Here is a 27,247-nt window from a genome sequence, read left to right as displayed (position 1 = left end):
AAGTTGAAAATAAATGAGCTGGAGAGAGCTGCAGTCTCGGAGGAGAGGGGAGAGTGAGAGTCTGACCTGCTTTCAAAGACAGAATGAGAATGAGAGAAAAATGGAGAGAGAGGCGAGGAAGATAGAGAAAGACACTCCAGTACATTAACACTGCACTGAGAGAGAGAGGGGTTAATACAGACACACTGACTGGACACTCCAGTACATTAACACTGCACTGAGAGAGAGAGGGGTTCATACACACACACTGACTGGACACTCCAGTACATTAACACTGCACTGAGAGAGAGAGGGGTTCATACAGACACACTGACTGGACACTCCAGTACATTAACACTGCACTGAGAGAGAGAGGGGTTAATACAGACACACTGACTGGACACTCCAGTACATTAACACTGCACTGAGAGAGAGAGGGGTTAATACAGACACACTGACTGGACACTACACTGAGAGAGTTGTGATAAAGATAATTATTCATTAATCCTATGTTTCGTATCGATGTTAAAAGCACATGACAGACAGACGTTTACAGGTGGTGTAAGTTGATGGACTGAGAGGCTACCGTAGATACAGACAGGGTGGATGAAGAGATGTGATTCCTTCTGCAGTATTAACGATGGCTTCATTTCTCTTGCAGGGTAGACTGGGAATCTCTAACCCCACGTGATCACAGAGGAGCTGAGCAGCACCGGGACACGGCACACAGGAGCCTCTGGAAATACAGACCCTGTTCGATGAACGGTCTTGCATTTATCCTCCCAGCAATACTAATCTCAAGACGCTAATCAGCCACAGTTCTTCAGTATTAAAGAAAAAATAACGCAACGTTTCAGACTCCCAACTGGATTTCCATCCGCCTGGAACCCGGAATTCTCCTCTGCGTCATTCCGGAGTTTCGGGTACGCTTGCGGAATTTGACCCGGGAACGCTTTTCACCCAGAGGATGAGACCGAGGACACTATTCCACTGACCAGGGGGGACAAACAGGAGGAGAGGAGGACTACATTCTTGGCGGTGGCGGAGGGAGACGCACTGTAGCCAGGGGGAGGGGGGGGTCGTGATTTGGCCTGGAGTCATGACCTAATCGCCGGAAGGAGATCCGGTCAGCCGTCGCCTCCTGAGAGCAAGGTAGGGCACTGGGAGTGGCGGAGTGATACGGTGTCCCTGTGTCACCAGCTGCAGTGAAGTGCTGGTACGCACGCTGCCAGCCGACAGAGGAGGAGTGTTTATAGTGTGGTGAGCACAGTGGCACTTCTCTGCCTGATGTTGCTGTGGATGTTAATTTACGACTGTAATTATTTCCCGGCTGTTGTTTCTGGGGGTGTTATCAGTGGGATTTAAAATAACATGTATTATGAGATCAGTTATACGTGCAGGGCTGGCACAGGGCTGAGCCCTGCTGCCTCACAGTGCCAGGGCCCCGGGGTCAGTCCCTGGGGTGCTGTCTGTGTGGAGTTTGCGTGTTCTCCCTGTGTTCACATGGATTTCCTCCCACAGTCCACAGACAGGCTGGTGGGTTAATTGGCTTCTAGGAAAACAGGCCCTGGTGTGTGTGTGTGTGTGTGTGTGTGTGTGTGTGTGTGTGTGTGTATGTATGTATGTGTGTGTCCTGTGATGGACTGCCCCTGGTGTGTGTGTGTGTGTCCTGTGATGGACTGGCCCTGGTGTGTGTGTGTGTGTGTGTGTGTGTGTGTGTGTGTGTGTGTTTGTTTGTGTGTGTGTCCTGTGATGGACTGGCCCTGGTGTGAGTGTGTGTGTGTCTGCGTGTGTCCTGTGATGGACTGGTGTCCTGTCCAGGGTGTACCCTGCCTTGCACCCACGGCTTGCTGGGATAGACTCCTGCTCCCCCGTGACCCTGAACTGGTAGTAGCAGTTAGGGAATAGTGAATGGATGATGTTGTTATGACTGTTCCTTGTATCTCTCTCTCTCTCTATCTCAGCACTGCTGGTGTATCTCAGCTCTGCAAGAGGAAGAGGGCGGCGTCCCGGGGGCGGGACCGAGGGCAAGGAAGAGGAGGAGTCAAGCCCCGGGGGGGGGAGGGGCGGGCTTGGCGTGGGAGGCCAGGCTGTGATTGGCCTGTACGTGGCTGGTGTGCGATGCTGATTGGCCACCCCCGCAGTGATGTCGGGGGACTGGGACGAGGACCTGTGCAAGAAGGCACTCATGCTGGTGGAGGAGCTGTGCTTCCATTCGCCAGTCGGTTACCACGACAACGAGCGATGCCAGGAGTTCAACTACATGCTGAGAGGACGAAACAGGCAGACTGACACAGGTGTGGACTCTGAGCTCCTTGTGCAGACAGGGATGTTAGAGACACAGCAAAGGCTGTTGGTGCAGTCTCAACCACAAGCTAGAGGTTGAAACAGACCCTACTATAGACTCTAGGGACACACATAACACAAAGAGATTAATACGTACCCTAATATAGACCCCAGAGTCACAGAGAGATCAATACAGACCATCATACAAACTTTAGAGACAAAACCTAACACATACACAGATTAATACAGACCCTAATATAGACCTATAGACACTCCACACACACAGAGATTAATACAGACCCTAATATAGACCCTAGAGGCACACCTCACACACACAGATTAATACAGACCCTAATATAGACCCTAGAAACACACCTCACACACAGAGATTAATACAGACCCTAATATAGACCCTAGAGACACACCTCACACACAGAGAGATTAATACAGACCCTAATATAGACCCTAGAAACACACCTCACACACACACAGCGATTAATACAGACCCTAATATAGACCCTAGAGACACTCCTCACACACAGAGATTAATAAATACCCTAATATAGACCCTAGAAACACACCTCACACACACAGAGATTAATAAAGACCCTAATATAGACCCTAGAGACACACCTCACACACATGCACACAGCGATTAATACAGACCCTAATATAGACCTCAGGGACACTACTTACACAGAGAGAGATTAATACGAACCCTAACACAGACCCCAAATATGCTCCTAACGGAGATTATTACAGACTCTATGAAGTCTCCATGAGACACACTGAACACACAGAGAGATAAATACCAATCCTAATATAGACCGTTAAGTGACAATTAACAGACATTAAGACAGTATGTGTGTATTAACCCCTCTATCTCTCAGTGCGGTGTTAATGTACCGGAGTGTCCAGTCAGTGTGTGTGTATTAACCCCTCTCTCTCTCAGTGCAGTATTAATGTACTGGAGTGTCTAGTCAGTGTGTCTGTATTAACCCCTCTCTCAGTGCAGTGTTAATGTACTGGAGTGTCCAGTCAGTGTGTCTGTATTAACCCCTCTCTCAGTGCAGTGTTAATGTACTGGAGTGTCCAGTCAGTGTGTGTATTAACCCCTCTCTCTCTCAGTGCAGTGTTAATGTACTGGAGTGTCCAGTCAGTGTGTGTGTATGAACCCCTCTCTCTCTCAGTGCGGTGTTAATGTACCGGAGTGTCCAGTCAGTGTGTCTGTATGAACCCCTCTCTCTCTCAGTGCAGTGTTAATGTACTGGAGTGTCCAGTCAGTGTGTGTGTATTAACCCCTCTCTCTCTCAGTGCGGTGTTAATGTACCGGAGTGTCCAGTCAGGGTGTTTATGAATTGCTCTCTACTCTGTCTCTAATCTGGAAGTCGCCTCCTCTCGTCTCTCTGTGTTCCCCTCCCCCAGTCTCTCTCCCTCTTGACTCTTTTGCTATTTCTTGTTCTTCCTGTGGCGACAGATCAATGCTACTTCTCTCTCTCTCCCTGATCATATCTGTGGCTGGAACAGCGACTGAATTAATGACATACACACAGACTGATGAATAATTCACCACAGACAGAGGGGCAAGAGGGGGAGGGAGACAGAACACAGAGTGATTGAGAGAAAGAATCGTTAATACCAACACATTGACTGAATGACTGACTGGACACTATAGTAAAAAACTGCTCTCTCAGTGCGGTTTTAATGTACTGGAGTGTCCAGTCAGTGTGTCTGTATTAACCCCTCTCTCTCTCAGTGCAGTGTTAATGTACTGGAGTGTCCAGTCAGTGTGTCTGTATGAACCCCTCTCTCTCTCAGTGCAGTGTTAATGTACTGGAGTGTCCAGTCAGTGTGTCTGTATTAACCTCTCTCTCTCTCAGTGCAGTGTTAATGTACTGGAGTGTCCAGTCAGTGTGTGTGTATGAACCCCTCTCTCTCTCAGTGCAGTGTTCATGTACTGGAGTGTCCAGTCAGTGTGTCTGTATTAACCCCTCTCTCTCTCAGTGCAGTGTTAATGTACTGGAGTGTCCAGTCAGTGTGTCTGTATTAACCCCTCTCTCTCTCAGTGCAGTGTTGATGTACTGGAGTGTCCAGTCAGGGTGTGTGTATTAACCCCTCTCTCTCTCAGTGCAGTGTTACTGTACTGGAGTGTCCAGTCAGTGTGTCTGTATTAACCCCTCTCTCTCTCAGTGCAGTGTTAATGTACTGGAGTGTCCAGTCAGTGTGTCTGTATTAACCCCCCTCTCTCTCTCAGTGCAGTGTTAATGTACTGGAGTGTCCAGTCAGTGTGTGTGTATGAACCCCTCTCTCTCTCAGTGCAGTGTTAATGTACTGGAGTGTCCAGTCAGTGTGTCTGTATTAACCCCTCTCTCTCTCAGTGCAGTGTTAATGTACTGGAGTGTCCAGTCAGTGTGTCTGTATTAACCCCTCTCTCTCTCAGTGCAGTGTTAATGTACTGGAGTGTCCAGTGTGTGTGTGTATTAACCCCTCTCTCTCTCAGTGCAGTGTTAATGTACTGGAGTGTCCAGTCAGTGTGTGTGTATTAACCCCTCTCTCTCTCAGTGCAGTGTTAATGTACTGGAGTGTCCAGTCAGTGTGTGTATTAACCCCCCTCTCTCTCAGTGCAGTGTTAATGTACTGGAGTGTCCAGTCAGTGTGTCTGTATTAACCCCTCTCTCTCTCAGTGCAGTGTTAATGTACTGGAGTGTCCAGTCAGTGTGTGTATTAACCCCCCTCTCTCTCAGTGCAGTGTTAATGTACTGGAGTGTCCAGTCAGTGTGTCTGTATTAACCCCTCTCTCTCTCAGTGCAGTGTTAATGTACTGGAGTGTCCAGTCAGTGTGTGTGTATTAACCCCTCTCTCTCTCAGTGCAGTGTTAATGTACTGGAGTGTCCAGTCAGTGTGTGTGTATTAACCCCTCTCTCTCTCAGTGCAGTGTTAATGTACTGGAGTGTCCAGTCAGTGTGTCTGTATGAACCCCTCTCTCTCTCAGTGCAGTGTTAATGTACTGGAGTGTCCAGTCAGTGTGTCTGTATTAACCCCTCTCTCTCTCAGTGCAGTGTTAATGTGCTGGAGTGTCCAGTCAGTGTGTCTGTATTAACCCCTCTCTCTCTCAGTGCAGTGTTAATGTACTGGAGTGTCCAGTCAGTGTGTGTGTATTAACCCCTCTCTCTCTCAGTGCAGTGTTAATGTACTGGAGTGTCCAGTCAGTGTGTCTGTATTAACCCCTCTCTCTCTCAGTGCAGTGTTAATGTACTGGAGTGTCCAGTCAGTGTGTGTGTATGAACCCCTCTCTCTCTCAGTGCAGTGTTAATGTACTGGAGTGTCCAGTCAGTGTGTCTGTATTAACCCCTCTCTCTCTCAGTGCAGTGTTAGTGTACTGGAGTGTCCAGTCAGTGTGTGTGTATTAACCCCTCTCTCTCTCAGTGCAGTGTTAATGTACTGGAGTGTCCAGTCAGTGTGTGTGTATTAACCCCTCTCTCTCTCAGTGCAGTGTTAATGTACTGGAGTGTCTAGTCAGTGTGTCTGTATGAACCCCTCTCTCTCTCAGTGCAGTGTTAATGTACTGGAGTGTCCAGTCAGTGTGTCTGTATTAACCCCTCTCTCTCTCAGTGCAGTGTTAATGTACTGGAGTGTCCAGTCAGTGTGTGTATTAACCCCTCTCTCTCTGGGTTTCAGATATCTCCGTCAGTCTGCTCTCTGTCATCGTGACCTTCTGTGGTATCGTCCTGCTCAGCGTCTCTCTCTTCGTCTCCTGGAAGCTCTGCTGGGTCCCCTGGCGAGACAAGGGCGGGTCGGCGGTCGGCTCGGGCGGCCTCAGCCTGACCTCGGGCCTGCTCGGCGGGGTGGGGGGCGGTGGCGGCGGCGGCGGCGGCGGCGGTTCGTCCCTCCTGCCCCCCCTCCTGCAGCGGAAGGAGACGCACTCCTCCTCCTCCCTGTACCCCTCCCTCTCCTCCTCTCAGCCCCCGCCCCCAGGGCAGCACCCCCACTTCTCCGAGCTGCTGGGCGGGGAGCGCGTCGACGTGGGCGGGGGCGGCGGAGGGGGGGGGTGCGGGGGTGCGGGGACCGGGGTTGGGGGCGTCGGGGGTGTCGGGGGTGTTGGGGGCATTGGGGGCGTTGGGGGACCCCAGCCGGAGATGCCGGAACATTCCTACCTGGATATGGACTGCTACCCCGCCACTGGAGGAGGTGAGAGGGTGGGGGCGAGGGGCGAGGGGTGTGACGGAGGGGTACAGGAGGGCTGGGGGGCCTCGTTGGGGTTCAGTCCCTCCTCTCTCTCCCTGACCCGTCCAGGCTGTGGTGACCGATGAGCAGATACAGGTGCAGCCATCTGGAACTGGACAGTTACTTCCAGCACATGAACCTGTCTCTGTACTCCTCTCTCTTTCTCTCCTCTCCCTCTCCTTTCTCTCCTCCCTCTCTCCCTCTTCCCTCTCTCCCCTCTCTCCTCTCCCTCTCCCCTCTCTCCCGTCTCTCCCTCTCCTCCCTCTCCTTTCTCTCCTCTCCCTCTCCTCTCTCTCCCCTCTCTCCCTCTCCTCCCTCTCCTTTCTCTCCTCTCCCTCTCCTCTCTCTCCCTCTCCTCCCTCTCCTCCCTCTCTTTTCTCTCCTCTCCCTCTCCTCTCTCTCTCCCTCTCTCTCCCTCTCCTTTCTCCTCCCTCTCTCTCTCTCCCCTCTCTCCCTCTCCTCCCTCTCTCTCCCCTCTTTCCCACTCCTCTCTTTCCTCTCTCTCTTATTTCTCTTCTCTCCTCTCCCTCTCCTTTCTCTCCTCTCTCTCCTCTCTCTTCTGTTTCCTGTCTCTCTCCTTCCTCCCCTCTCTCTCCTCTCTCCTCTCTCTCCTGTCTCTTTCTTCTCTCTCCTCTCTCTCAGGGCTGAAGATGAGCCAGACCTCTCCTGAACTCCCTCCAGCCTCTGACTCCAGTGCCTCCCAGCCTCACCGAGAGCTTCCCAACGCACACTCCCAGCAGCAGGTCACTGCGAGGTCAGCCCCTCCCCTCTCTCTTCTCCTCTCTCCCCCTCCTCTCTCTCCCTCTCAATTCAATTTCAGTTCAATTCAATCCCAGGTGCTTTATTAGCATGACTGATGGGTACAATCAGTGTTGCCAAAGCAAATAAAAAGAATAAAATTAACATGAAACAAAAAAAAATAAAATAACAAACAACACAGACATATCATAAAATATTTAAATATATTGTAAACATATTGAACATTACTGAGATCACATACTGGGCTGCCAGTTCAGCTGAGTTCCCTCCTCCCTCTCCCAGTAGGACTGGGACCCGTTGTGATTCTGGCAGGTGTGGGAACTCTGGGACTAGATTTCTGAGTTTAGGGAAGAATGTTTCTCTAATCCCAGAGTATCTGTCCCAGTGCAGTAGGAAGTGCACTCTCTCTCCCTCTCCCTCTCCCTATCTCCCTTTCTCTACTCCTCCCTCTCTACTCCTCTCTCTCCTCTTTCTCCTCCTCTCTCTCCCTCTCTCTCCTTCTCTCTACTCCTTTCTCCCCATCTCCTCCTCTCCCTCTTTCTCCCCTCTCTCTCTCTGTCTCCTCCTGCGTCTCCTCTCTCCCCTCTCTCTGTCTCCTCCTGCGTCTCCTCTCTCTCTCTGTCTCCTCCTGCATCTCCTCTCTCACTCCTCTCTCCCCCCTCTCTCTCTGTCTCCTCCTGCATCTCCTCTCTCACTCCTCTCTCTCCCTGTCTCCTCCTGCGTCTCCTCTCTCCCCTCTCTCGCTGTCTCCTCCTGCGTCTCCTCTCTCTCTCTCTCTCTGTCTCCTCCTGTGTCTCCTCTCTCACTCCTCTCCCCTCTCTCTCCACGCCCCCAGGCCCAGGCCCATGACCCACCAGCTGTCCAGCCCGGACTTCCACATCGACGAGAAGACGGAGCAGCTGACCAGCATCGGGCAGATCAAGCCGGAACTGTACCGGCTGCGGCAGGAGGGGCCGGGGGACGGCAAACAGGGTGGCGCAGGAAACTGCGGCAAGATCAGCTTCCTGCTGAGATACGCCTACAAGTAAGAGGGGGGGAGAGTGAGGGTTCGAGGGGAGAGACTGAGGGTTCAGGAGGAGACAGACTGAGGGTTCAGGAGGAGACAGACTTAGGGTTCGAGAGGAGACAGACTGAGGGTTCGAGGGGAGAGAGACTGAGGGTTCAAGAGGGTGGAGGAGAGAGACTGAGGGTTCGAGAGGGTGGAGGAGAGAGACTGAGGGTTCGAGAGGAGAGAGACGGACAGGAAGACAGACAGATAGAGAAGACAGCAGAGAACGCGATTGTAAATCTGTGCTGCCGTGTATCCACGGTTGTCTCTAGGTTCATGTTTTACATTTTGGTCATATATTCATAATCTAAATTTATAATTCATTTATAATTCTATAAATTCATAATCTAAATTATAATTTAGGGCATCTTGGGAACTGTAGGCCATTCGCAGTGCATCAAAGCGGTAGGACATTGCAGTCTGGGAATTGTATTCAATTTGCACTGCATCAAAGCCAATGTGTGGTGCCAGACTGCACCCTGGGAAATGTAGTCTATTAGCAGTCCATCAAAGTCATTGGCAGAGAGCCGCGGTCTGGGAGTCGCGGTGTTATTAACGCTGTGTCGGAGCCGGGCACCGCTGCGATCGGGGAATCGGTGGAGTCTCCTCTCCAGCTCCGGCCGACAGAAACGCGCTCCTGTCGTGGTGCGTGCCGTCTGGACTGTGCGCTGTCTGTCTGTGTGTTCCAGCACGGAGCAGCTGGTGGTGAAGATCTTGAAGGCTCTCGACCTGCCTGCAAAGGATGCCAACGGGTTTTCTGACCCCTACGTGAAAATATACCTCCTCCCGGACCGCAAGAAGAAATTCCAGACCAAGGTACGACGCGCGATCTCTCTGCCTGATCTCTTCTCCACGCCTCTGTGTTAATCCCTGATCCCCCCTCTCTCACTTCCCTGAGCACAAAACACAGACTCCAACCGCAGGGATCACTTTTCAGGGCTCAGCACTCTGGGCACTAACACCTGGAACCAAGTCAGTGTTCAGCACCCAGGGCAGTACAGACCGTGTTCAGGACTGTGCTCAGTACTGCTGAGAGCCCAGTCAGAGTTCAAGCCCGTGGTCAGTCAGTACTGCTGAGAGCCCAGTCAGTGTTCAGGACAGTGGTCAGTACTGCTGAAAGCCTAGTCAGACTCCAGGACCATGGTCAGTACTGTAGATAAGATAAGATCACTTTATCAGCCAGATACAATCTCTTGCATTAGGAGTTTGTCTTTGCACAGACCCCAGCTTGCTCTCCATGAGAAACACAGACAGGGAGAGAGAAGCTGGGGGTCAGAGCGCAGGGTCAGCCATTTATACAGCACCCCTGGAGCAGCTGGGGTTAAGGGCCTTGCTCAGGGGCCCAACAGAGTAGGATTCCTCTGCTGGCTGCGGGATTTGAACCGGAAACCACCCAACCACAGGTGCAGATCCTTAGCCACAGTGCCACCACAGTTTAGGACAGTGGTCAGTACTGTTGAGAGCCCAGTCAGAGTTCAGGAATGTGGTCAGTACTGCTGAGATCGTAGTCAGAGTTCAGCACCATGGTCAGTACTGCTGAGAGCTCAGTCAGAGTTCAGGACAGTGGTCGGTCAATACTGCAGAGAGCCCAGTCAGAGTTCAGGACAGTGGTCAATACTGCTGAGACCCCAATCAGTGTTCAGCAACATGGTCAGTACTGCTGAGAGCTCAGTCAGAGTTCAGGACTGTGGTCAATACTGCAGAGAGCCCAGTCAGAGTTCAGGACAGTGGTCAATACTGCTGAGACCCCAATCAGTGTTCAGCAACATGGTCAGTACTGCTGAGAGCTCAGTCAGAGTTCAGGACTGTGGTCAATACTGCAGAGAGCCCAGTCAGAGTTCAGGACAGTGGTCAATACTGCTGGGACCCCAATCAGTGTTCAGCAACATGGTCAGTACTGCTGAGAGCTCAGTCAGAGTTCAGGACTGTGGTCACTACTGCTGAGAGCCAGGTCAGTGCTGTGCAGTGGACAGTGGTCAGTGCTGCTGAGAGCCAGGTCAGTGCTGTGCAGTGGACAGTGGTCAGTGCTGTGCAGTGGACAGTGGCCAGTATCCTGAGAGCCCTGCTCTGACCGGGCCCCTGCTCCTCGCCCAGGTGCACAGGAAGACGCTGAACCCCGTGTTCAACGAGACGTTCCAGTTCAGCGTGCCCTTCAGCGAGCTGCACAGCCGCAAGCTGCACTTCTCCGTCTACGACTTCGACCGCTTCTCGCGCCACGACCTCATCGGCCAGGTGGTGCTGGACAACCTGCTGGAGTTCAGCGAGGGGGCCGGGGACAAGCCTGTCTGGAGGGACATCGTGGAGGGAACAGCGGTACGTCACTGTGTCTGTATGAACCCCTCTCTCTCTCAGTGCAGTGTTAATGTACTGGAGTGTCCAGTCAGTGTGTCTGTATTAACCCCTCTCTCTCTCAGTGCAGTGTTAATGTACTGGAGTGTCCAGTCAGTGTGTCTGTATGAACCCCTCTCTCTCTCAGTGCAGTGTTAATGTACTGGAGTGTCCAGTCAGTGTGTCTGTATTAACCCCTCTCTCTCTCAGTGCAGTGTTAATGTACTGGAGTGTCCAGTCAGTGTGTCTGTATTAACCCCTCTCTCTCTCAGTGCAGTGTTAATGTACTGGAGTGTCCAGTCAGTGTGTCTGTATGAACCCCTCTCTCTCTCAGTGCAGTGTTAATGTACTGGAGTGTCCAGTCAGTGTGTCTGTATGAACCCCTCTCTCTCAGTGCAGTGTTAATGTACTGGAGTGTCCAGTCAGTGTGTCTGTATGAACCCCTCTCTCTCTCAGTGCAGTGTTAATGTACTGGAGTGTCCAGTCAGTGTGTCTGTATTAACCCCTCTCTCTCTCTCAGTGCAGTGTTCATGTACTGGAGTGTCCAGTCAGTGTGTCTGTATGAACCCCTCTCTCTCAGTGCAGTGTTAATGTACTGGAGTGTCCAGTCAGTGTGTCTGTATGAACCCCTCTCTCTCTCAGTGCAGTGTTAATGTACTGGAGTGTCCAGTCAGTGTGTCTGTATTAACCCCTCTCTCTCTCAGTGCAGTGTTAATGTACTGGAGTGTCCAGTCAGTGTGTCTGTATTAACCCCTCTCTCTCTCTCAGTGCAGTGTTAATGTACTGGAGTGTCCAGTCAGTGTGTCTGTATGAACCCCTCTCTCTCAGTGCAGTGTTAATGTACTGGAGTGTCCAGTCAGTGTGTCTGTATTAACCCCTCTCTCTCTCAGTGCAGTGTTAATGTACTGGAGTGTCCAGTCAGTGTGTCTGTATTAACCCCTCTCTCTCTCAGTGCAGTGTTAATGTACTGGAGTGTCCAGTCAGTGTGTGTGTATGAACCCCTCTCTCTCTCAGTGCAGTGTTAATGTACTGGAGTGTCCAGTCAGTGTGTCTGTATGAACCCCTCTCTCTCTCAGTGCAGTGTTAATGTACTGGAGTGTCCAGTCAGTGTGTCTGTATGAACCCCTCTCTCTCTCTCAGTGCAGTGTTAATGTACTGGAGTGTCCAGTCAGTGTGTCTGTATTAACCCCTCTCTCTCTCAGTGCAGTGTTAATGTACTGGAGTGTCCAGTCAGTGTGTCTGTATGAACCCCTCTCTCTCTCAGTGCAGTGTTAATGTACTGGAGTGTCCAGTCAGTGTGTCTGTATGAACCCCTCTCTCTCTCAGTGCAGTGTTCATGTACTGGAGTGTGCAGTCAGTGTGTCTGTATGAACCCCTCTCTCTCTCAGTGCAGTGTTAATGTACTGGAGTGTCCAGTCAGTGTGTCTGTATTAACCCCTCTCTCTCTCAGTGCAGTGTTAATGTACTGGAGTGTCCAGTCAGTGTGTGTGTATGAACCCCTCTCTCTCTCAGTGCAGTGTTAATGTACTGGAGTGTCCAGTCAGTGTGTCTGTATTAACCCCTCTCTCTCTCAGTGCAGTGTTAATGTACTGGAGTGTCCAGTCAGTGTGTCTGTATTAACCCCTCTCTCTCAGTGCAGTGTTAATGTACTGGAGTGTCCAGTCAGTGTGTCTGTATGAACCCCTCTCTCTCTCAGTGCAGTGTTAATGTACTGGAGTGTCCAGTCAGTGTGTCTGTATTAACCCCTCTCTCTCTCAGTGCAGTGTTAGTGTACTGGAGTGTCCAGTCAGTGTGTCTGTATGAACCCCTCTCTCTCTCAGTGCAGTGTTAATGTACTGGAGTGTCCAGTCAGTGTGTGTGTATTAACCCCTCTCTCTCTCAGTGCAGTGTTAATGTACTGGAGTGTCCAGTCAGTGTGTCTGTATGAACCCCTCTCTCTCTCAGTGCAGTGTTAATGTACTGGAGTGTCCAGTCAGTGTGTCTGTATGAACCCCTCTCTCTCTCAGTGCAGTGTTAATGTACTGGAGTGTCCAGTCAGTGTGTCTGTATTAACCCCTCTCTCTCTCAGTGCAGTGTTAATGTACTGGAGTGTCCAGTCAGTGTGTCTGTACGAACCCCTCTCTCTCTCAGTGCAGTGTTAATGTACTGGAGTGTCCAGTCAGTGTGTCTGTATGAACCCCTCTCTCTCTCAGTGCAGTGTTCATGTACTGGAGTGTCCAGTCAGTGTGTCTGTATTAACCCCTCTCTCTCTCAGTGCAGTGTTCATGTACTGGAGTGTCCAGTCAGTGTGTGTATTAACCCCTCTCTCTCTCAGTGCAGTGTTAATGTACTGGAGTGTCCAGTCAGTGTGTCTGTATTAACCCCTCTCTCTCAGTGCAGTGTTCATGTACTGGAGTGTCCAGTCAGTGTGTGTGTATTAACCCCTCTCTCTCTCAGTGCAGTGTTCATGTACTGGAGTGTCCAGTCAGTGTGTCTGTATTAACCCCTCTCTCTCTCAGTGCAGTGTTCATGTACTGGAGTGTCCAGTCAGTGTGTGTGTATTAACCCCTCTCTCTCTCAGTGCAGTGTTAATGTACTGGAGTGTCCAGTCAGTGTGTCTGTATGAACCCCTCTCTCTCTCAGCGCAGTGTTAATGTACTGGAGTGTCCAGTCAGTGTGTCTGTATGAACCCCTCTCTCTCTCAGTGCAGTGTTAATGTACTGGAGTGTCCAGTCAGTGTGTCTGTATTAACCCCTCTCTCTCTCAGTGCAGTGTTAATGTACTGGAGTGTCCAGTCAGTGTGTCTGTATGAACCCCTCTCTCTCTCAGTGCAGTGTTAATGTACTGGAGTGTCCAGTCAGTGTGTCTGTATTAACCCCTCTCTCTCTCAGTGCAGTGTTAATGTACTGGAGTGTCCAGTCAGTGTGTGTGTATTAACCCCTCTCTCTCTCAGTGCAGTGTTAATGTAGTGGAGTGTCCAGTCAGTGTGTCTGTATTAACCCCTCTCTCTCTCAGTGCAGTGTTAATGTACTGGAGTGTCCAGTCAGTGTGTGTGTATTAAGCCCTCTCTCTCTCAGTGCAGTGTTAATGTACTGGAGTGTCCAGTCAGTGTGTCTGTATTAACCCCTCTCTCTCTCAGTGCAGTGTTCATGTACTGGAGTGTCCAGTCAGTGTGTGTGTATTAACCCCTCTCTCAGTACAGTGTTAATGTACTGGAGTGTCCAGTCAGTGTGTGTGTATTAACCCCTCTCTCTCAGTGCAGTGTTAATGTACTGGAGTGTCCAGTCAGTGTGTGTGTATTAACCCCTCTCTCAGTACAGTGTTAATGTACTGGAGTGTCCAGTCAGTGTGTGTGTATTAACCCCTCTCTCTCTCAGTGCAGTGTTAATGTACTGGAGTGTCCAGTCAGTGTGTGTGTATTAACCCCTCTCTCTCTCAGTGCAGTGTTAATGTACTGGAGTGTCCAGTCAGTGTGTCTGGATTAACCCCTCTCTCTCTCAGTGCAGTGTTAATGTACTGGAGTGTCCAGTCAGTGTGTGTGTATTAGCCCCTCTCTCTCTCAGTGCAGTGTTAATGTACTGGAGTGTCCAGTCAGTGTGTGTGTATTAGCCCCTCTCTCTCTCAGTGCAGTGTTAATGTACTGGAGTGTCCAGTCAGTGTGTGTGTATTAGCCCCTCTCTCTCTCAGTGCAGTGTTAATGTACTGGAGTGTCCAGTCAGTGTGTCTGTATGAACCCCTCTCTCTCTCAGTGCAGTGTTAATGTACTGTGGTGTATTGTCTTGTAATGTACAGCAACCTCCTTCTCTCTTCCTCTCCCAGGAGAAAGCTGATCTAGGGGAGCTGAATTTCTCCCTCTGTTACCTCCCTACTGCTGGCAGACTCACGGCCACCATCATCAAGGCCACAAACCTGAAGGCCATGGACCTCACTGGCTTCTCCGGTACAGAACTGAGTCTTATCTTCTAGCCAGCAGACACAGAATCGACAGCTTTAAGACATTTGTCTGGCAGTGATCTCCACTGCCTGAGAGAGGATGTTAGCCTTTCGTGCGTCATCTGATTCTCTGTGAGTCTCAGTGCCTGACAGGAGAGGTTTCTTACTCTGGGATGTGGGGCTGTGAAGCAGAGTGGTCTTATGCTGGATCAGGACCCTATGGATACGGATGGAATTGTTTTCAGGATGAGAGAGCTCTCAGAGATCACTGTCAGGATGAGAGAGATCACTGTCAGGATGAGAGAGCTCTGAGAGATCACTGTCAGGATGAGAGAGCTCTCAGAGATCACTGTCAGGATGAGAGAGCTCTCAGAGATCACTGTCAGGATGAGAGAGCTCTGAGAGATCACTGTCAGGATGAGAGAGCTCTCAGAGATCACTGTCAGGATGAGAGAGATCACTGTCAGGATGAGAGAGCTCTGAGAGATCACTGTCAGGATGAGAGAGCTCTCAGAGATCACTGTCAGGATGAGAGAGCTCTGAGAGATCACTGTCAGGATGAGAGAGCTCTCCGAGATCATTGTCAGGATGAGAGAGATCACTGTCAGGATGAGAGAGCTCTGAGAGATCACTGTGAGGATGAGAGAGCTCTGAGAGATCACTGTCAGGATGAGAGAGCTCTGAGAGATCACTGTGAGGATGAGAGAGCTCTGAGAGATCACTGTCAGGATGAGAGAGCTCTCAGAGATCACTGTCAGGATGAGAGAGATCACTGTCAGGATGAGAGAGCTCTGAGAGATCACTGTCAGGATGAGAGAGCTCTCAGAGATCACTGTCAGGATGAGAGAGATCACTGTCAGGATGAGAGAGCTCTGAGAGATCACTGTCAGGATGAGAGAGCTCTGAGAGATCACTGTCAGGATGAGAGAGCACTGAGAGATCACTGTCAGGATGAGAGAGCTCTCAGAGATCACTGTCAGGATGAGAGAGATCGCTGTCAGGATGAGAGAGATCACTGTCAGGATGAGAGAGCTCTCAGAGATCACTGTCAGGATGAGAGAGATCACTGTCAGGATGAGAGAGATCACTGTCAGGATGAGAGAGCTCTCAGAGATCACTGTCAGGATGAGAGAGCTCTGAGAGATCACTGTCAGGATGAGAGAGCACTGAGAGATCACTGTCAGGATGAGAGAGCTCTGAGAGATCACTGTCAGGATGAGAGAGATCACTGTCAGGATGAGAGAGCTCTGAGAGATCACTGTCAGGATGAGAGAGATCACTGTCAGGATGAGAGAGATCACTGTCAGGATGAGAGAGCTCTCAGAGATCACTGTCAGGATGAGAGAGCTCTGAGAGATCACTGTCAGGATGAGAGAGCTCTCAGAGGTCACTGTCAGGATGAGAGAGCTCTCAGAGATCACTGTCAGGATGAGAGAGCTCTCAGAGATCACTGTCAGGATGAGAGAGCTCTGAGAGATCACTGTCAGGATGAGAGAGCTCTCAGAGATCGCTGTCAGGATGAGAGAGCTCTGAGAGATCACTGTCAGGATGAGAGAACTCTGAGAGATCGCTGTCAGGATGAGAGAGCTCTCAGAGATCGCTGTCAGGATGAGAGAGCTCTGAGAGATCACTGTCAGGATGAGAGAGCTCTGAGAGATCACTGTCAGGATGAGAGAGCTCTCAGAGATCACTGTTAGGATGAGAGAGAGCTCTGAGAGATCACTGTCAGGATGAGAGAGCTCTCAGAGATCACTGTCAGGATGAGAGAGATCACTGTCAGGATGAGAGAGCTCTGAGAGATCACTGTCAGGATGAGAGAGATCACTGTCAGGATGAGAGAGATCACTGTCAGGATGAGAGAGCTCTGAGAGATCACTGTCAGGATGAGAGAGCTCTGAGAGATCACTGTCAGGATGAGAGAGCTCTGAGAGATCACTGTCAGGATGAGAGAGCTCTCAGAGGTCACTGTCAGGATGAGAGAGCTCTCAGAGATCACTGTCAGGATGAGAGAGCTCTCAGAGATCACTGTCAGGATGAGAGAGATCACTGTCAGGATGAGAGAGCTCTGAGAGATCACTGTCAGGATGAGAGAGCTCTGAGAGATCACTGTCAGGATGAGAGAGCTCTGAGAAATCACTGTCAGGATGAGAGAGATCGCTGTCAGGATGAGAGACCTCTGAGAGATCACTGTCAGGATGAGAGAGCTCTCAGAGATGGCTGTCAGGATGAGAGAGCTCTCAGAGATCGCTGTCAGGATGAGAGAGCTCTGAGAGATCACTGTCAGGATGAGAGAGCTCTGAGAGATCACTGTCAGGATGAGAGAGCTCTCAGAGATCACTGTCAGGATGAGAGAGCTCTGAGAGATCACTGTCAGGATGAGAGAGCTCTGAGAGATCACTGTCAGGATGAGAGAGCTCTCAGAGATCGCTGTCAGGATGAGAGAGCTCTGAGAGATCACTGTCAGGATGAGAGAGCACTGAGAGATCACTGTCAGGATGAGAGAGATCACTGTCAGGATGAGAGAGCTCTGAGAGATCACTGTCAGGATGAGAGAGCTCTCAGAGGTCACTGTCAGGATGAGAGAGCTCTCAGAGATCACTGTCAGGATGAGAGAGATCGCTGTCAGGATGAGAGAGATCACTGTCAGGATGAGAGAGCTCTCAGAGATCACTGTCAGGATGAGAGAGCTCTCAGAGATCGCTGTCAGGATGAGAGAGCTCTCAGAGATCACTGTCAGGATGAGAGAGCTCTCAGAGATCGCTGTCAGGATGAGAGAGCTCTGAGAAATCACTGTCAGGATGAGAGAGATCGCTGTCAGGATGAGAGAGCTCTCAGAGATCGCTGTCAGGATGAGAGAGCACTGAGAGATCACTGTCAGGATGAGAGAGCTCTGAGAAATCACTGTCAGGATGAGAGAGATCGCTGTCAGGATGAGAGAGCTCTGAGAGATCACTGTCAGGATGAGAGAGATCACTGTCAGGATGAGAGAGCTCTCAGAGATCGCTGTCAGGATGAGAGAGCTCTGAGAGATCACTGTCAGGATGAGAGAGCTCTGAGAGATCACTGTCAGGATGAGAGAGCTCTCAGAGGTCACTGTCAGGATGAGAGAGCTCTGAGAGATCACTGTCAGGATGAGAGAGCACTGAGAGATCACTGTCAGGATGAGAGAGCTCTCAGAGGTCACTGTCAGGATGAGAGAGCTCTGAGAGATCACTGTCAGGATGAGAGAGCTCTCAGAGATCACTGTCAGGATGAGAGAGATCACTGTCAGGATGAGAGAGCTCTGAGAAATCACTGTCAGGATGAGAGAGCTCTGAGAGATCACTGTCAGGATGAGAGAGATCGCTGTCAGGATGAGAGAGCTCTCAGAGATCACTGTCAGGATGAGAGAGATCGCTGTCAGGATGAGAGAGCTCTCAGAGATCACTGTCAGGATGAGAGAAATCACTGTCAGGATGAGAGAGATCGCTGTCAGGATGAGAGAGCTCTGAGAAATCACTGTCAGGATGAGAGAGCTCTGAGAGATCACTGTCAGGATGAGAGAGCTCTGAGAAATCACTGTCAGGATGAGAGAGATCGCTGTCAGGATGAGAGAGCTCTGAGAAATCACTGTCAGGATGAGAGATTCTCTGCAGCAAAATTTTCTGTCACGTGGGACAGAAACGTCTTTCCTCAGACTCTCTCTCTCGCTCTCCCTCTCCCTCTCTCCCTCTCCCTCTCTCGCTCAGACCCCTACGTCAAGGCCTCTCTGATCTGCGAGGGGCGCCGCCTGAAGAAGAGGAAGACCTCGATCAAGAAGAACACGCTGAACCCCACCTACAACGAGGCGCTGGTGTTCGACATCCCCAACGAGAACATTGACAGCGTCTCGCTGATCATCGCCGTCATGGACTACGACTGGTGAGCGGGCCGGGCCGTGACAGAACCGCGCCGGGCGCCCCGTGCCCCGCTCCCCGCTATCCCATGACCCCCCACCCGCTGTGGGCGTCCTCCCCCCTCCCTCCCGCTCCGAGCCCCCCCCCCCCGCCGCCTCGTCCCCGCGCCCGCGGGACACTAACCCGCCCGTCTCTGTCATAGCATCGGCCACAACGAGGTGATCGGGATGTGCCGGGTGGGCAGCGATGCCGAGGGCCCGGGCAGGGAGCACTGGAACGCCATGCTGGCCAACCCGCGCAAACCCATTGAGCACTGGCACCAGCTGGTGGAGGTACTGTACTCACCCCCCCCCCCCTCTCAGCGCATGTGCAGCACTCTTAATGTGCTGGAGTGTCCAGTCAGTGTGTCTGTATGAACCCCTCTCTCTCTCAGTGCAGTGTTAATGTACTGGAGTGTCCAGTCAGTGTGTGTGTATTAACCCCTCTCTCTCTCAGTGCAGTGTTAATGTACTGGAGTGTCCAGTCAGTGTGTCTGTATTAACCCCTCTCTCTCTCAGTGCAGTGTTAATGTACTGGAGTGTCCAGTCAGTGTGTGTGTATTAACCCCTCTCTCTCTCAGTGCAGTGTTAATGTACTGGAGTGTCCAGTCAGTGTGTGTGTATTAACCCCTCTCTCTCTCAGTGCAGTGTTAATGTACTGGAGTGTCCAGTCAGTGTGTCTGTATGAACCCCTCTCTTGGGGGGTATTAACACAGATACAGTGTGTCTGTATGAACCCCTCTCTCTCTCAGTGCAGTGTTAATGTACTGGAGTGTCCAGTCAGTGTGTCTGTATTAAGCCCTCTCTCTCTCAGTGCAGTGTTAATGTACTGGAGTGTCCAGTCAGGGTGTCTGTATTAACCCCTCTCTCTCTCAGTGCAGTGTTCATGTACTGGAGTGTCCAGTCAGTGTGTCTATATTAACCCCTCTCTCTCTCAGTGCAGTGTTAATGTACTGGAGTGTCCAGTCAGTGTGTCTGTATGAACCCTTCTCTCTCTCAGTGCAGCGTTAATGTACTGGAGTGTCCAGTCAGTGTGTGTGTATTAACCCCTCTCTCTCTCAGTGCAGTGTTAATGTACTGGAGTGTCCAGTCAGTGTGTCTGTATTAACCCCTCTCTCTCTCAGTGCAGTGTTAATGTACTGGAGTGTCCAGTCAGTGTGTGTGTATTAACCCCTCTCTCTCTCAGTGCAATGTTAATGTACTGGAGTGTCCAGTCAGTGTGTCTGTATTAACCCCTCTCTCTCAGTGCAGTGTTAATGTACTGGAGTGTCCAGTCAGTGTGTGTGTATTCACCCCCCTCTCTCTCAGTGCAGTGTTAATGTACTGTAGTGTCCAGTCAGTGTGTGTGTATTAACCCCTCTCTCTCTCTCAGTGCAATGTTAATGTACTGGAGTGTCCAGTCAGTGTGTCTGTATTAACCCCTCTCTCTCTCAGTGCAGTGTTCATGTACTGGAGTGTCCAGTCAGTGTGTCTGTATTAACCCCTCTGCAGTGTTAAGTACTGTAGTAATGGGCTACTCTGTCCACTCTTTGTCCAGGAGAAGACCATGAACACTTATGTATCTAAGAGTGCCACAGCATCACCCAAACCTCACATTGTGGTGGACAGTCCCCACTCTGAGTAGAGAAGGTGAGCTTCTGTTTGTCTGTCTCTCTTCTCTTCGTGTCTCTCTGATTCTGTGTATTGTCCTGACTCTGCTTGTGTGAGTTTGTGTATGTCTTCGTCTCTCTCATTCTTCAAATTTTTCAAACTAAAATTCTTCCTGTCTCTGAATTTTAGTATGTTCTTGTGTTTAAGTTGTGTGTGAGTATGTTTGAGTGTATTGGAGTGTTTTGTATGTTATGTATCTTTGAGTGAGCATGAGAGTATACATGTGAGTTCAAGAGAGTTTCTGTGTTTTTGAGTATAAGTGTGTTAGTGTTTTAGTTTGAATGAGTGTGTGAGTATATTTGAGTGTGGGTGAGAGCATGTTTGTGAGTGTGTGTGAGAGTGAGTGTGAGTGTGGGTCAGTGTGTGTGAGTGTAAGAGTGTCATTCAGTGTGTGTGTGAGTATAAGTGTGAGCGAGTGTGTGAATGAGAGTCAGTGTGTGTGAGTGTGAGCGAGTGTGCAGATGAGTGTGAGTGGAGTCTGTGTGTGAGTGTGAGTGAGAGTCAGTGTGTGTGAGTGTGAGTGGAGTCTGTGTGTGAGTGAGTGTGAGTCAGTGTCTGTGAGTGAATGAGTGTGCGGATGAGTGAGTGAGTGTGTGAAAGAGTGTGAGTGGAGTCTGTGTGTGAGTGTGAGTGAGAGTCAGTGTGTGTGTGTGAGCGAGTGTGTGTGAGTGTCTGTGAGTGACAGTGAGTGTGCAGATGAGTGTGAGTGGTGTCTGTGTGTGAGTGTGAGTGAGAGTCAGTGTATGTGAGTGTGCGGATGAGTGTGAGTGGTGTCTGTGTGTGAGTGTGAGTGAGTGTCAGTGTATGTGAGTGTGAGTGAGTGTCAGTGTATGTGAGTGTGAGTGAGTGTGCGGATGAGTGTGAGTGAGTGTGTGGATGACTGTGAATGGTGTGATTGTGCGGGAGTGTGCGGATGAATGTGAGTGAGTGTGAGTGGTGTCTGTGTGTGAGTGTGTGAGTGTGTGTGAGTGGTGTCTGTGTGTGAGTGTGCGGATGAATGTGAGTGTGTGAATGAGTGTGAGTGAGAGTGAGAGTCAATGTGAGTGGTGTGTGTGTGAGTGTAGTTGTATCTCTGCAGGTCTGTCACTCTCTGTTCTCTCTCCTCTCTTTCAGGACACTTGAACCTCCTCCCTTCTTCTTCTCCTCTCCTTCTCGCCCGTCTCCTCTGCCCATTCCTCCCCTTGCGTGCCAGCTGGCAGAGGACGGGACGGGCTGCCCCCTGCTGGCAGCCGTCCGCAACACGGCCTCCCCGCCCCCTTGCTCCAGAAACATCCCCCCCGACGCGACCCGAGTCAACGAGCTCGTTAGCGGCACCGTCTCTCGTCTGCCGGAGATCGTCTCATTTCAGACGGGGCGGGGGGAGGGGGGGGGAGAGGAGGGAGTCGGCGATCCATCAGCGTAGTTTCACGAGCGTTCACGAATACATCGGCGGAGAATGGTGTTTGAGCTGGAGGGAGGGGAACGCTGATAACTCTCACTGTAAGCGCATTTCTCATACCAGTATCTAAGGTGCCAAGACCTGAGCTGTATTGTGCCAATCAATCCGTCTAGCAAGCTTCCGAAAACGGGGGACATTCGTCTTCGTTTCCAGAGGGGAGGGGACTTCTGACATACCGCGCGTGGGTTTTTCTGGGGGGGGAGTGTGGAAGGCGGGGGTTTGCTTCCTGTAGGCTACGGGGACAGGAAGTGTGCGACGCCGAAATGCCTCCCCCGCCCTTCAGGGCTCAAAGGGAGAGAAAGGGAACCTGCAACCTGTTGATGTCCCTCGCATCGGATGTTGAGGACAAACAAATGTTGTTGTTTTTTTTTAAAAAAAAATAAGGGGGCACAGCAGTCAGTGCTGTTTGGCCTCACAAGCTCCTGGGGGGGGGGTCCCAGGTTCAAGTCCGACTGGGCACGCTCCGTGTGACGCAGGACCCTGCCTTTCCTCGCCGTCCGATGGGCCGGCACCCTCTCCGGTGGCAAGGACATTCTGGGGCCCCGGCCCTGGGGCTCCCTGTGGGCCCCCCCCACCGGGAGGAGTGTCTCTCGGATCAGGATAAGCATCAGGGAATCGAAGGAAAGTTGGAAAAACTCCCACGGGGACAGTTGGAGCGACTGTATTGGCCGTGTGAGTTCAGCAGGACAGAGGACAAGGGACCCCAGAAACCGCCCACAAAAACCCCGGATTCAGGATTATTCAGGAACACTTCTCAGCCCCGGGACACGGAGGCTCCTGCGTCTGCAAGGTGGAACCCCGTAGGAGTGGCAGTGTGGTCTGGGGGGACCCACATGGAGGACGCACCCCTGTGCCACTGAAAATGTTTCCCCTGGGACGGTTATAATTTGGACTTAGACAATTTATTTTTGTCGTATTGCATTATTGCATTATTTCAGGATTCTTCTTCTTGTTATAATATACATCCTTCTTTTGTACTTGGAAGTATTTCACATAGGGATGAAAAGGATCTCTGTACTTCACCGCCATTCTGAGAGGGACAATATTCCTGGACAGATACACCAGTCTTTCCGTGTGTGTGTGTGTGTGTGTGTGTGTGTGTGTGTGTTTAAGTGTATGTTTCTGTGCCTGCATTTCCATGCGCGTCTCTCTTTTTCTCTTTTCTGTGGTTGTTAGTTTCGTTCGTGACGCTGAACTGCTTCCCTCCCGCCTTCTCCTCTCTTTCCTGTCCTCGGACGGTTTTCTGGCTTCCTGCTTTCCAGGAGGAACCATTTCCTCCAAGCCTCGTTGCACCACAGGGGGGAAGGTCTTCCCTGCCGCACAGTCTGAGAAGTTCCTTTTTTTTTTGGCCTGACTGTGCAACTGTATAAAAGCCCCCCTCCCCCACGCTTTAACCTTGCAATGCTAACTGTGTGAAATTGTGTATTTATGTTAAGCGCTACCTATCTGCGTGTGTGTGTATAAAAGGAGAAACTAATAAGGACAAAAGCGAGGGAAGGAATTTTAAGATGCACCGGTGTTGACCTACAGCTGAACCGCTCGTCCGATTCCAGGCGCGACTGTGAAGTCTGTCTTTCCCAGGACTGTCCTGTCTGCCCCCGTTGCTAGTGAGAGAGAGACGGGAGAGAGAGGGAGGGAGAGAATAATGGAGGTGGGAGTTGAGACGGGGAGCAGGGAGAGGGGGAGGGGAGGGGAGTGATGACATCACAGCGATGACATCACAGACTCCCGCGGTGGACCCTGACAACCGAAGCCTAGCCGGAAACGCCCGATGACGATGGCAGCGGCGACAGCCGTGGCAGTGGACCGCCGTGGAACCGCGATTCCCAGGAGAGGGAGCAGGTCTCGAGCTCGCAGACCTGCCGCCGCTGCTGCTGCTCAGACTGCTGCTACTGCTGCTGCTGAGAGTCACACGGTCAGAGGACAGCGCCCCCCCCTGTTCGGCTCAGGCCCCACTGAGACTGCTGACACGAGTACAGCGGCGCTGCTGCTGCCGAGAGTCACACGGTCAGAGGACAGCGCCCCCCCCTGTTCGGCTCAGGCCCCACTGAGACTGCTGACACGAGTACAGCGGCGCTGCTGCTGCCGAGAGTCACACGGTCAGAGGACAGCGCCCCCCCCTGTTCGGCTCAGGCCCCACTGAGACTGCTGACACGAGTACAGCGGCGCTGCTGCTGCTGCTGCTGCTGAGAGTCACACGGTCAGAGGACAGCGCCCCCCCCTGTTCGGCTCAGGCCCCACTGAGACTGCTGACACGAGTACAGCGGCGCTGCTGCTGCTGCTGCTGCTGAGAGTCACACGGTCAGAGGACAGCGCCCCCCCCTGTTCGGCTCAGGCCCCACTGAGACTGCTGACACGAGTACAGCGGCGCTGCTGCTGCTGCTGCTGCCGAGAGTCACACGGTCAGAGGACAGCGCCCCCCCCTGTTCGGCTCAGGCCCCACTGAGACTGCTGACACGAGTACAGCGGCGCTGCTGCTGCCGAGAGTCACACGGTCAGAGGACAGCGCCCCCCCCTGTTCGGCTCAGGCCCCACTGAGACTGCTGACACGAGTACAGCGGCGCTGCTGCTGCTGCTGCTGCTGAGAGTCACACGGTCAGAGGACAGCGCCCCCCCCTGTTCGGCTCAGGCCCCACTGAGACTGCTGACACGAGTACAGCGGCGCTGCTGCTGCCGAGAGTCACACGGTCAGAGGACAGCGCCCCCCCCTGTTCGGCTCAGGCCCCACTGAGACTGCTGACACGAGTACAGCGGCGCTGCTGCTGCCGAGAGTCACACGGTCAGAGGACAGCGCCCCCCCCTGTTCGGCTCAGGCCCCACTGAGACTGCTGACACGAGTACAGCGGCGCTGCTGCTACTGCTGCTGCCGAGAGTCACACGGTCAGAGGACAGCGCCCCCCCCTGTTCGGCTCAGGCCCCACTGAGACTGCTGACACGAGTACAGCGGCGCTGCTGCTGCCGAGAGTCACACGGTCAGAGGACAGCGCCCCCCCCTGTTCGGCTCAGGCCCCACTGAGACTGCTGACACGAGTACAGCGGCGCTGCTGCTGCTGAGAGTCACACGGTCAGAGGACAGCGCCCCCCCCTGTTCGGCTCAGGCCCCACTGAGACTGCTGACACGAGTACAGCGGCGCTGCTGCTACTGCTGCTGCCGAGAGTCACACGGTCAGAGGACAGCGCCCCCCCCTGTTTGGCTCAGGCCCGGCGGAGGAACGCTCCTCCGCCCCCTGGGAAGGGCTGTGTATTCCAGACTGCGGGCTCTTGACTCTGCCTCTTCGTCTTGGAGTGGGCGGCTGTCTCCGTCTGACGGCCAGGCTGTCTCGCCCTGTGCGTCCACAGCAGGGCAGGGTTCGTGTACCGTGTGTCCTGTATAGCACTATCAAATTCTTTTTGAGTATCACTGAAGAGAGGTTAGCCTATTGAAATGTACGTATTGCAACCACACACGTATATTACCTGACTGATCTCTGTCTACTGACTGTCTAGCTATGTTCCCATCTCACAACTTTAAGATTTCTTGCAGTATAGTGTACGTACTATAGTCAGTGTGTCTGTATTAACCCCTCTCTCTCTCAGTGCAGTGTTCATGTACTGGAGTGTCCAGTCAGTGTGTCTGTATTAACCCCTCTCTCTCTCAGTGCAGTGTTAATGTACTGGAGTGTCCAGTCAGTGTGTCTGTATTAACCCCTCTCTCTCTCAGTGCAGTGTTAATGTACTGGAGTGTCCAGTCAGTGTGTGTGTATGAACCCCCCTCGCTCTCAGTGCAGTGTTAATGTACTGTAGTGTCCAGTCTGTGTGTCTGTATTAACCCCCCCTCTCTCTCTCAGTGCAGTGTTAATGTACTGTAGTGTCCAGGCTGTGTGTCTGTATTAACCCCTCTCTCTCTCAGTGCAGTGTTAATGTACTGGAGTGTCCAGTCAGTGTGTCTGTATTAACCCCTCTCTCTATCAGTGCAGTGTTAATGTACTGTAGTGTCCAGTGTGTCTGTATTAACCCCCTCTCTCTCTCTCTCAGTGCAGTGTTAATGTACTGTAGTGTCCAGTCTGTGTGTCTGTATTAACCCCCCTCTCTCTCTCTCAGTGCAGTGTTAATGTACTGGAGTGTCCAGTCAGTGTGTCTGTATTAACCCCTCTCTCTCACAGTGCAGTGTTAATGTACTGGAGTGTCCAGTGTGTCTGTATTAACCCCTCTCTCTGGGCAGTGTCAGTACAGTTTCAGGAATGATGTGTGAAACATTTTTGCATGCTTAGATCTGGCATGAGATTTGTCTATCAGAATTTTTAAAAACCAATTAAATTAAAATAATAAAATTAATGAACCTGAAACCTTGATAATACTACTGATAATAATAACACTAACGTTTATTGATAATACTGATGATGTTAACAAAAAGGATAACAGTGTTAATAGTGTATACTTATCTGAAGATCTACTTCTGTTGACTTTTTTATTTACGTATTAGTTTTATTAATGAAAATGTTAAAGAACAATAAAAATAGCCAATTTTCGTTAAAGAGGCAGTGATGCACTTTTAAAAAGACGATGGAAAAGCTGTGAAGATTTCAATAAAGAAAAAGGAAACAGGACAACCTGCATGAGTGTGTATATGTATGAGTGTGTGACTGTGTTTGTGTATGTGTGACTGAGTGTGTGTGTGTGCGTCTGTGTATGTTTGCATGTCTGTGTGTGTGTGTATATCTTTGTGTATGACTGAGTGTGAGTGTGCATGTCTGTGTGTGTGACTGTGTGTGTCTGTGTTTGTATGTGAGTGTGTGACTGTGTGTTTGTGTGTCTGTGCAATTGTGTGAGTGTGTGTATGAGTGTGTGACTGTGTTTGTGTGACTGTGTGCTTGAGTGTGTTTGTGTGTGTCTGTGTGACTGGAACTCCATCTCTCCCTCTCTCCTCTATCTCCCTCTCTCCCTCTCCCTCCCTCTCTCTCTCTCCCCTCTCTTCCTGCGTGCTGTCTGCTGAGTGAAGTGTGGCTCTGCAGCAGCTCGCTCATGAATACTTCATGCACACAGGACCTACTTTCACTCTCTGTGTGTGTGTGTGTGTGTGTGTGTGTGTGTGTGTGTGTCCTGTGATGTGCTGGCCCTGGTGTGAGTGTGTGTGTGTCTGTGTGTGTCCTGTGATGGACTGGTGTCCTGTCCAGGGTGTGTGAGTGTGTGTGTCCTGTGATGGACTGGTGTCCTGTCCAGGGCGTGTGAGTGTGTGTGTCCTGTGATGGACTGGTGTCCTGCCCAGGGTGTACCCTGCCTTGTGTCTGTTGCTTGCTGGGATAGACTCCGGCTCCGCAGTGACCCTGTACTGGACACAGGGGGTGTGTTTGTTTCAGGTTTCAGCGAGAGTTTCCGGACTTCGAGACCGGACCAGAACCCCTGGGTTCGCACCCAGGCACGGGCCAGCAGCACGCGATCACGCGTCAGCGTCCGAGGGGACTCGCGTCTCAGCTCGTCCGGAGCAGATAAGAGTGTTCTCCTGCCCCTGCTGCTGGAGGAGCAGTATGGCTTCGCAAACGTTGTGCGCTGGATCAGTGAGATAGACCCGCACTGCCCCCCCCCCCCCCCCCCCCCGCCTCCGAACTGCAGATATTAACCCCACCCCCCCACCCCAACGATGGAGCCGTCTGCCCGTCTCTCTCTGTTCTCCCTCTGCGTCTCCTCTGTCCTCGGTCTCTCCCTCCTCCAGCATCTTCCTAACTCCCAGAAA

At 51.6% G+C, this 27,247-nt stretch overlaps 1 protein-coding gene across 1 annotated transcript; it reads left to right on the top strand.

The window, feature by feature from the left end:
• Positions 1-673: 673 nt before the first annotated feature.
• On the top strand, positions 674-26,123 carry LOC148808122 (synaptotagmin-C-like). The gene is made up of 12 exons (XM_088909448.1): positions 674-1,131; positions 1,944-2,276; positions 5,944-6,453; positions 7,132-7,243; positions 8,084-8,272; positions 8,986-9,112; positions 10,391-10,609; positions 14,423-14,543; positions 18,265-18,436; positions 18,614-18,743; positions 19,987-20,078; positions 21,213-26,123. Exons 2-11 carry the CDS (start codon positions 2,126-2,128, stop codon positions 20,071-20,073), a joined length of 1,818 nt encoding a protein of 605 aa, XP_088765574.1. The 5' UTR covers positions 674-1,131; positions 1,944-2,125; the 3' UTR covers positions 20,074-20,078; positions 21,213-26,123.
• Positions 26,124-27,247: the final 1,124 nt, after the last annotated feature.

Source organism: Atractosteus spatula, unplaced genomic scaffold (genome assembly GCF_055471065.1).
Source record: "Atractosteus spatula isolate fAtrSpa1 unplaced genomic scaffold, fAtrSpa1.hap1 Scaffold_242, whole genome shotgun sequence".
Lineage (NCBI taxonomy): Eukaryota > Metazoa > Chordata > Actinopteri > Semionotiformes > Lepisosteidae > Atractosteus > Atractosteus spatula.
Note: the sequence above shows the minus strand (reverse complement) of the source record. Positions and strands in the feature narration are given on the sequence as shown.

What these genes read in the sequence shown, in the direction of transcription:
- LOC148808122 (XM_088909448.1), top strand. Translation starts at nt 2,126, where the DNA reads ATGTCGGGGGACTGGGACGAGGACCTGTGCAAGAAGGCACTCATGCTG. An exon ending in AGAAGAAATTCCAGACCAAG is followed by an intron (nt 9,113 to 10,390) that starts GTACGACGCGCG and finishes CTCCTCGCCCAG; the next exon opens with GTGCACAGGAAGACGCTGAA. An exon ending in ACTGGCACCAGCTGGTGGAG is followed by an intron (nt 18,744 to 19,986) that starts GTACTGTACTCA and finishes CTCTTTGTCCAG; the next exon opens with GAGAAGACCATGAACACTTA.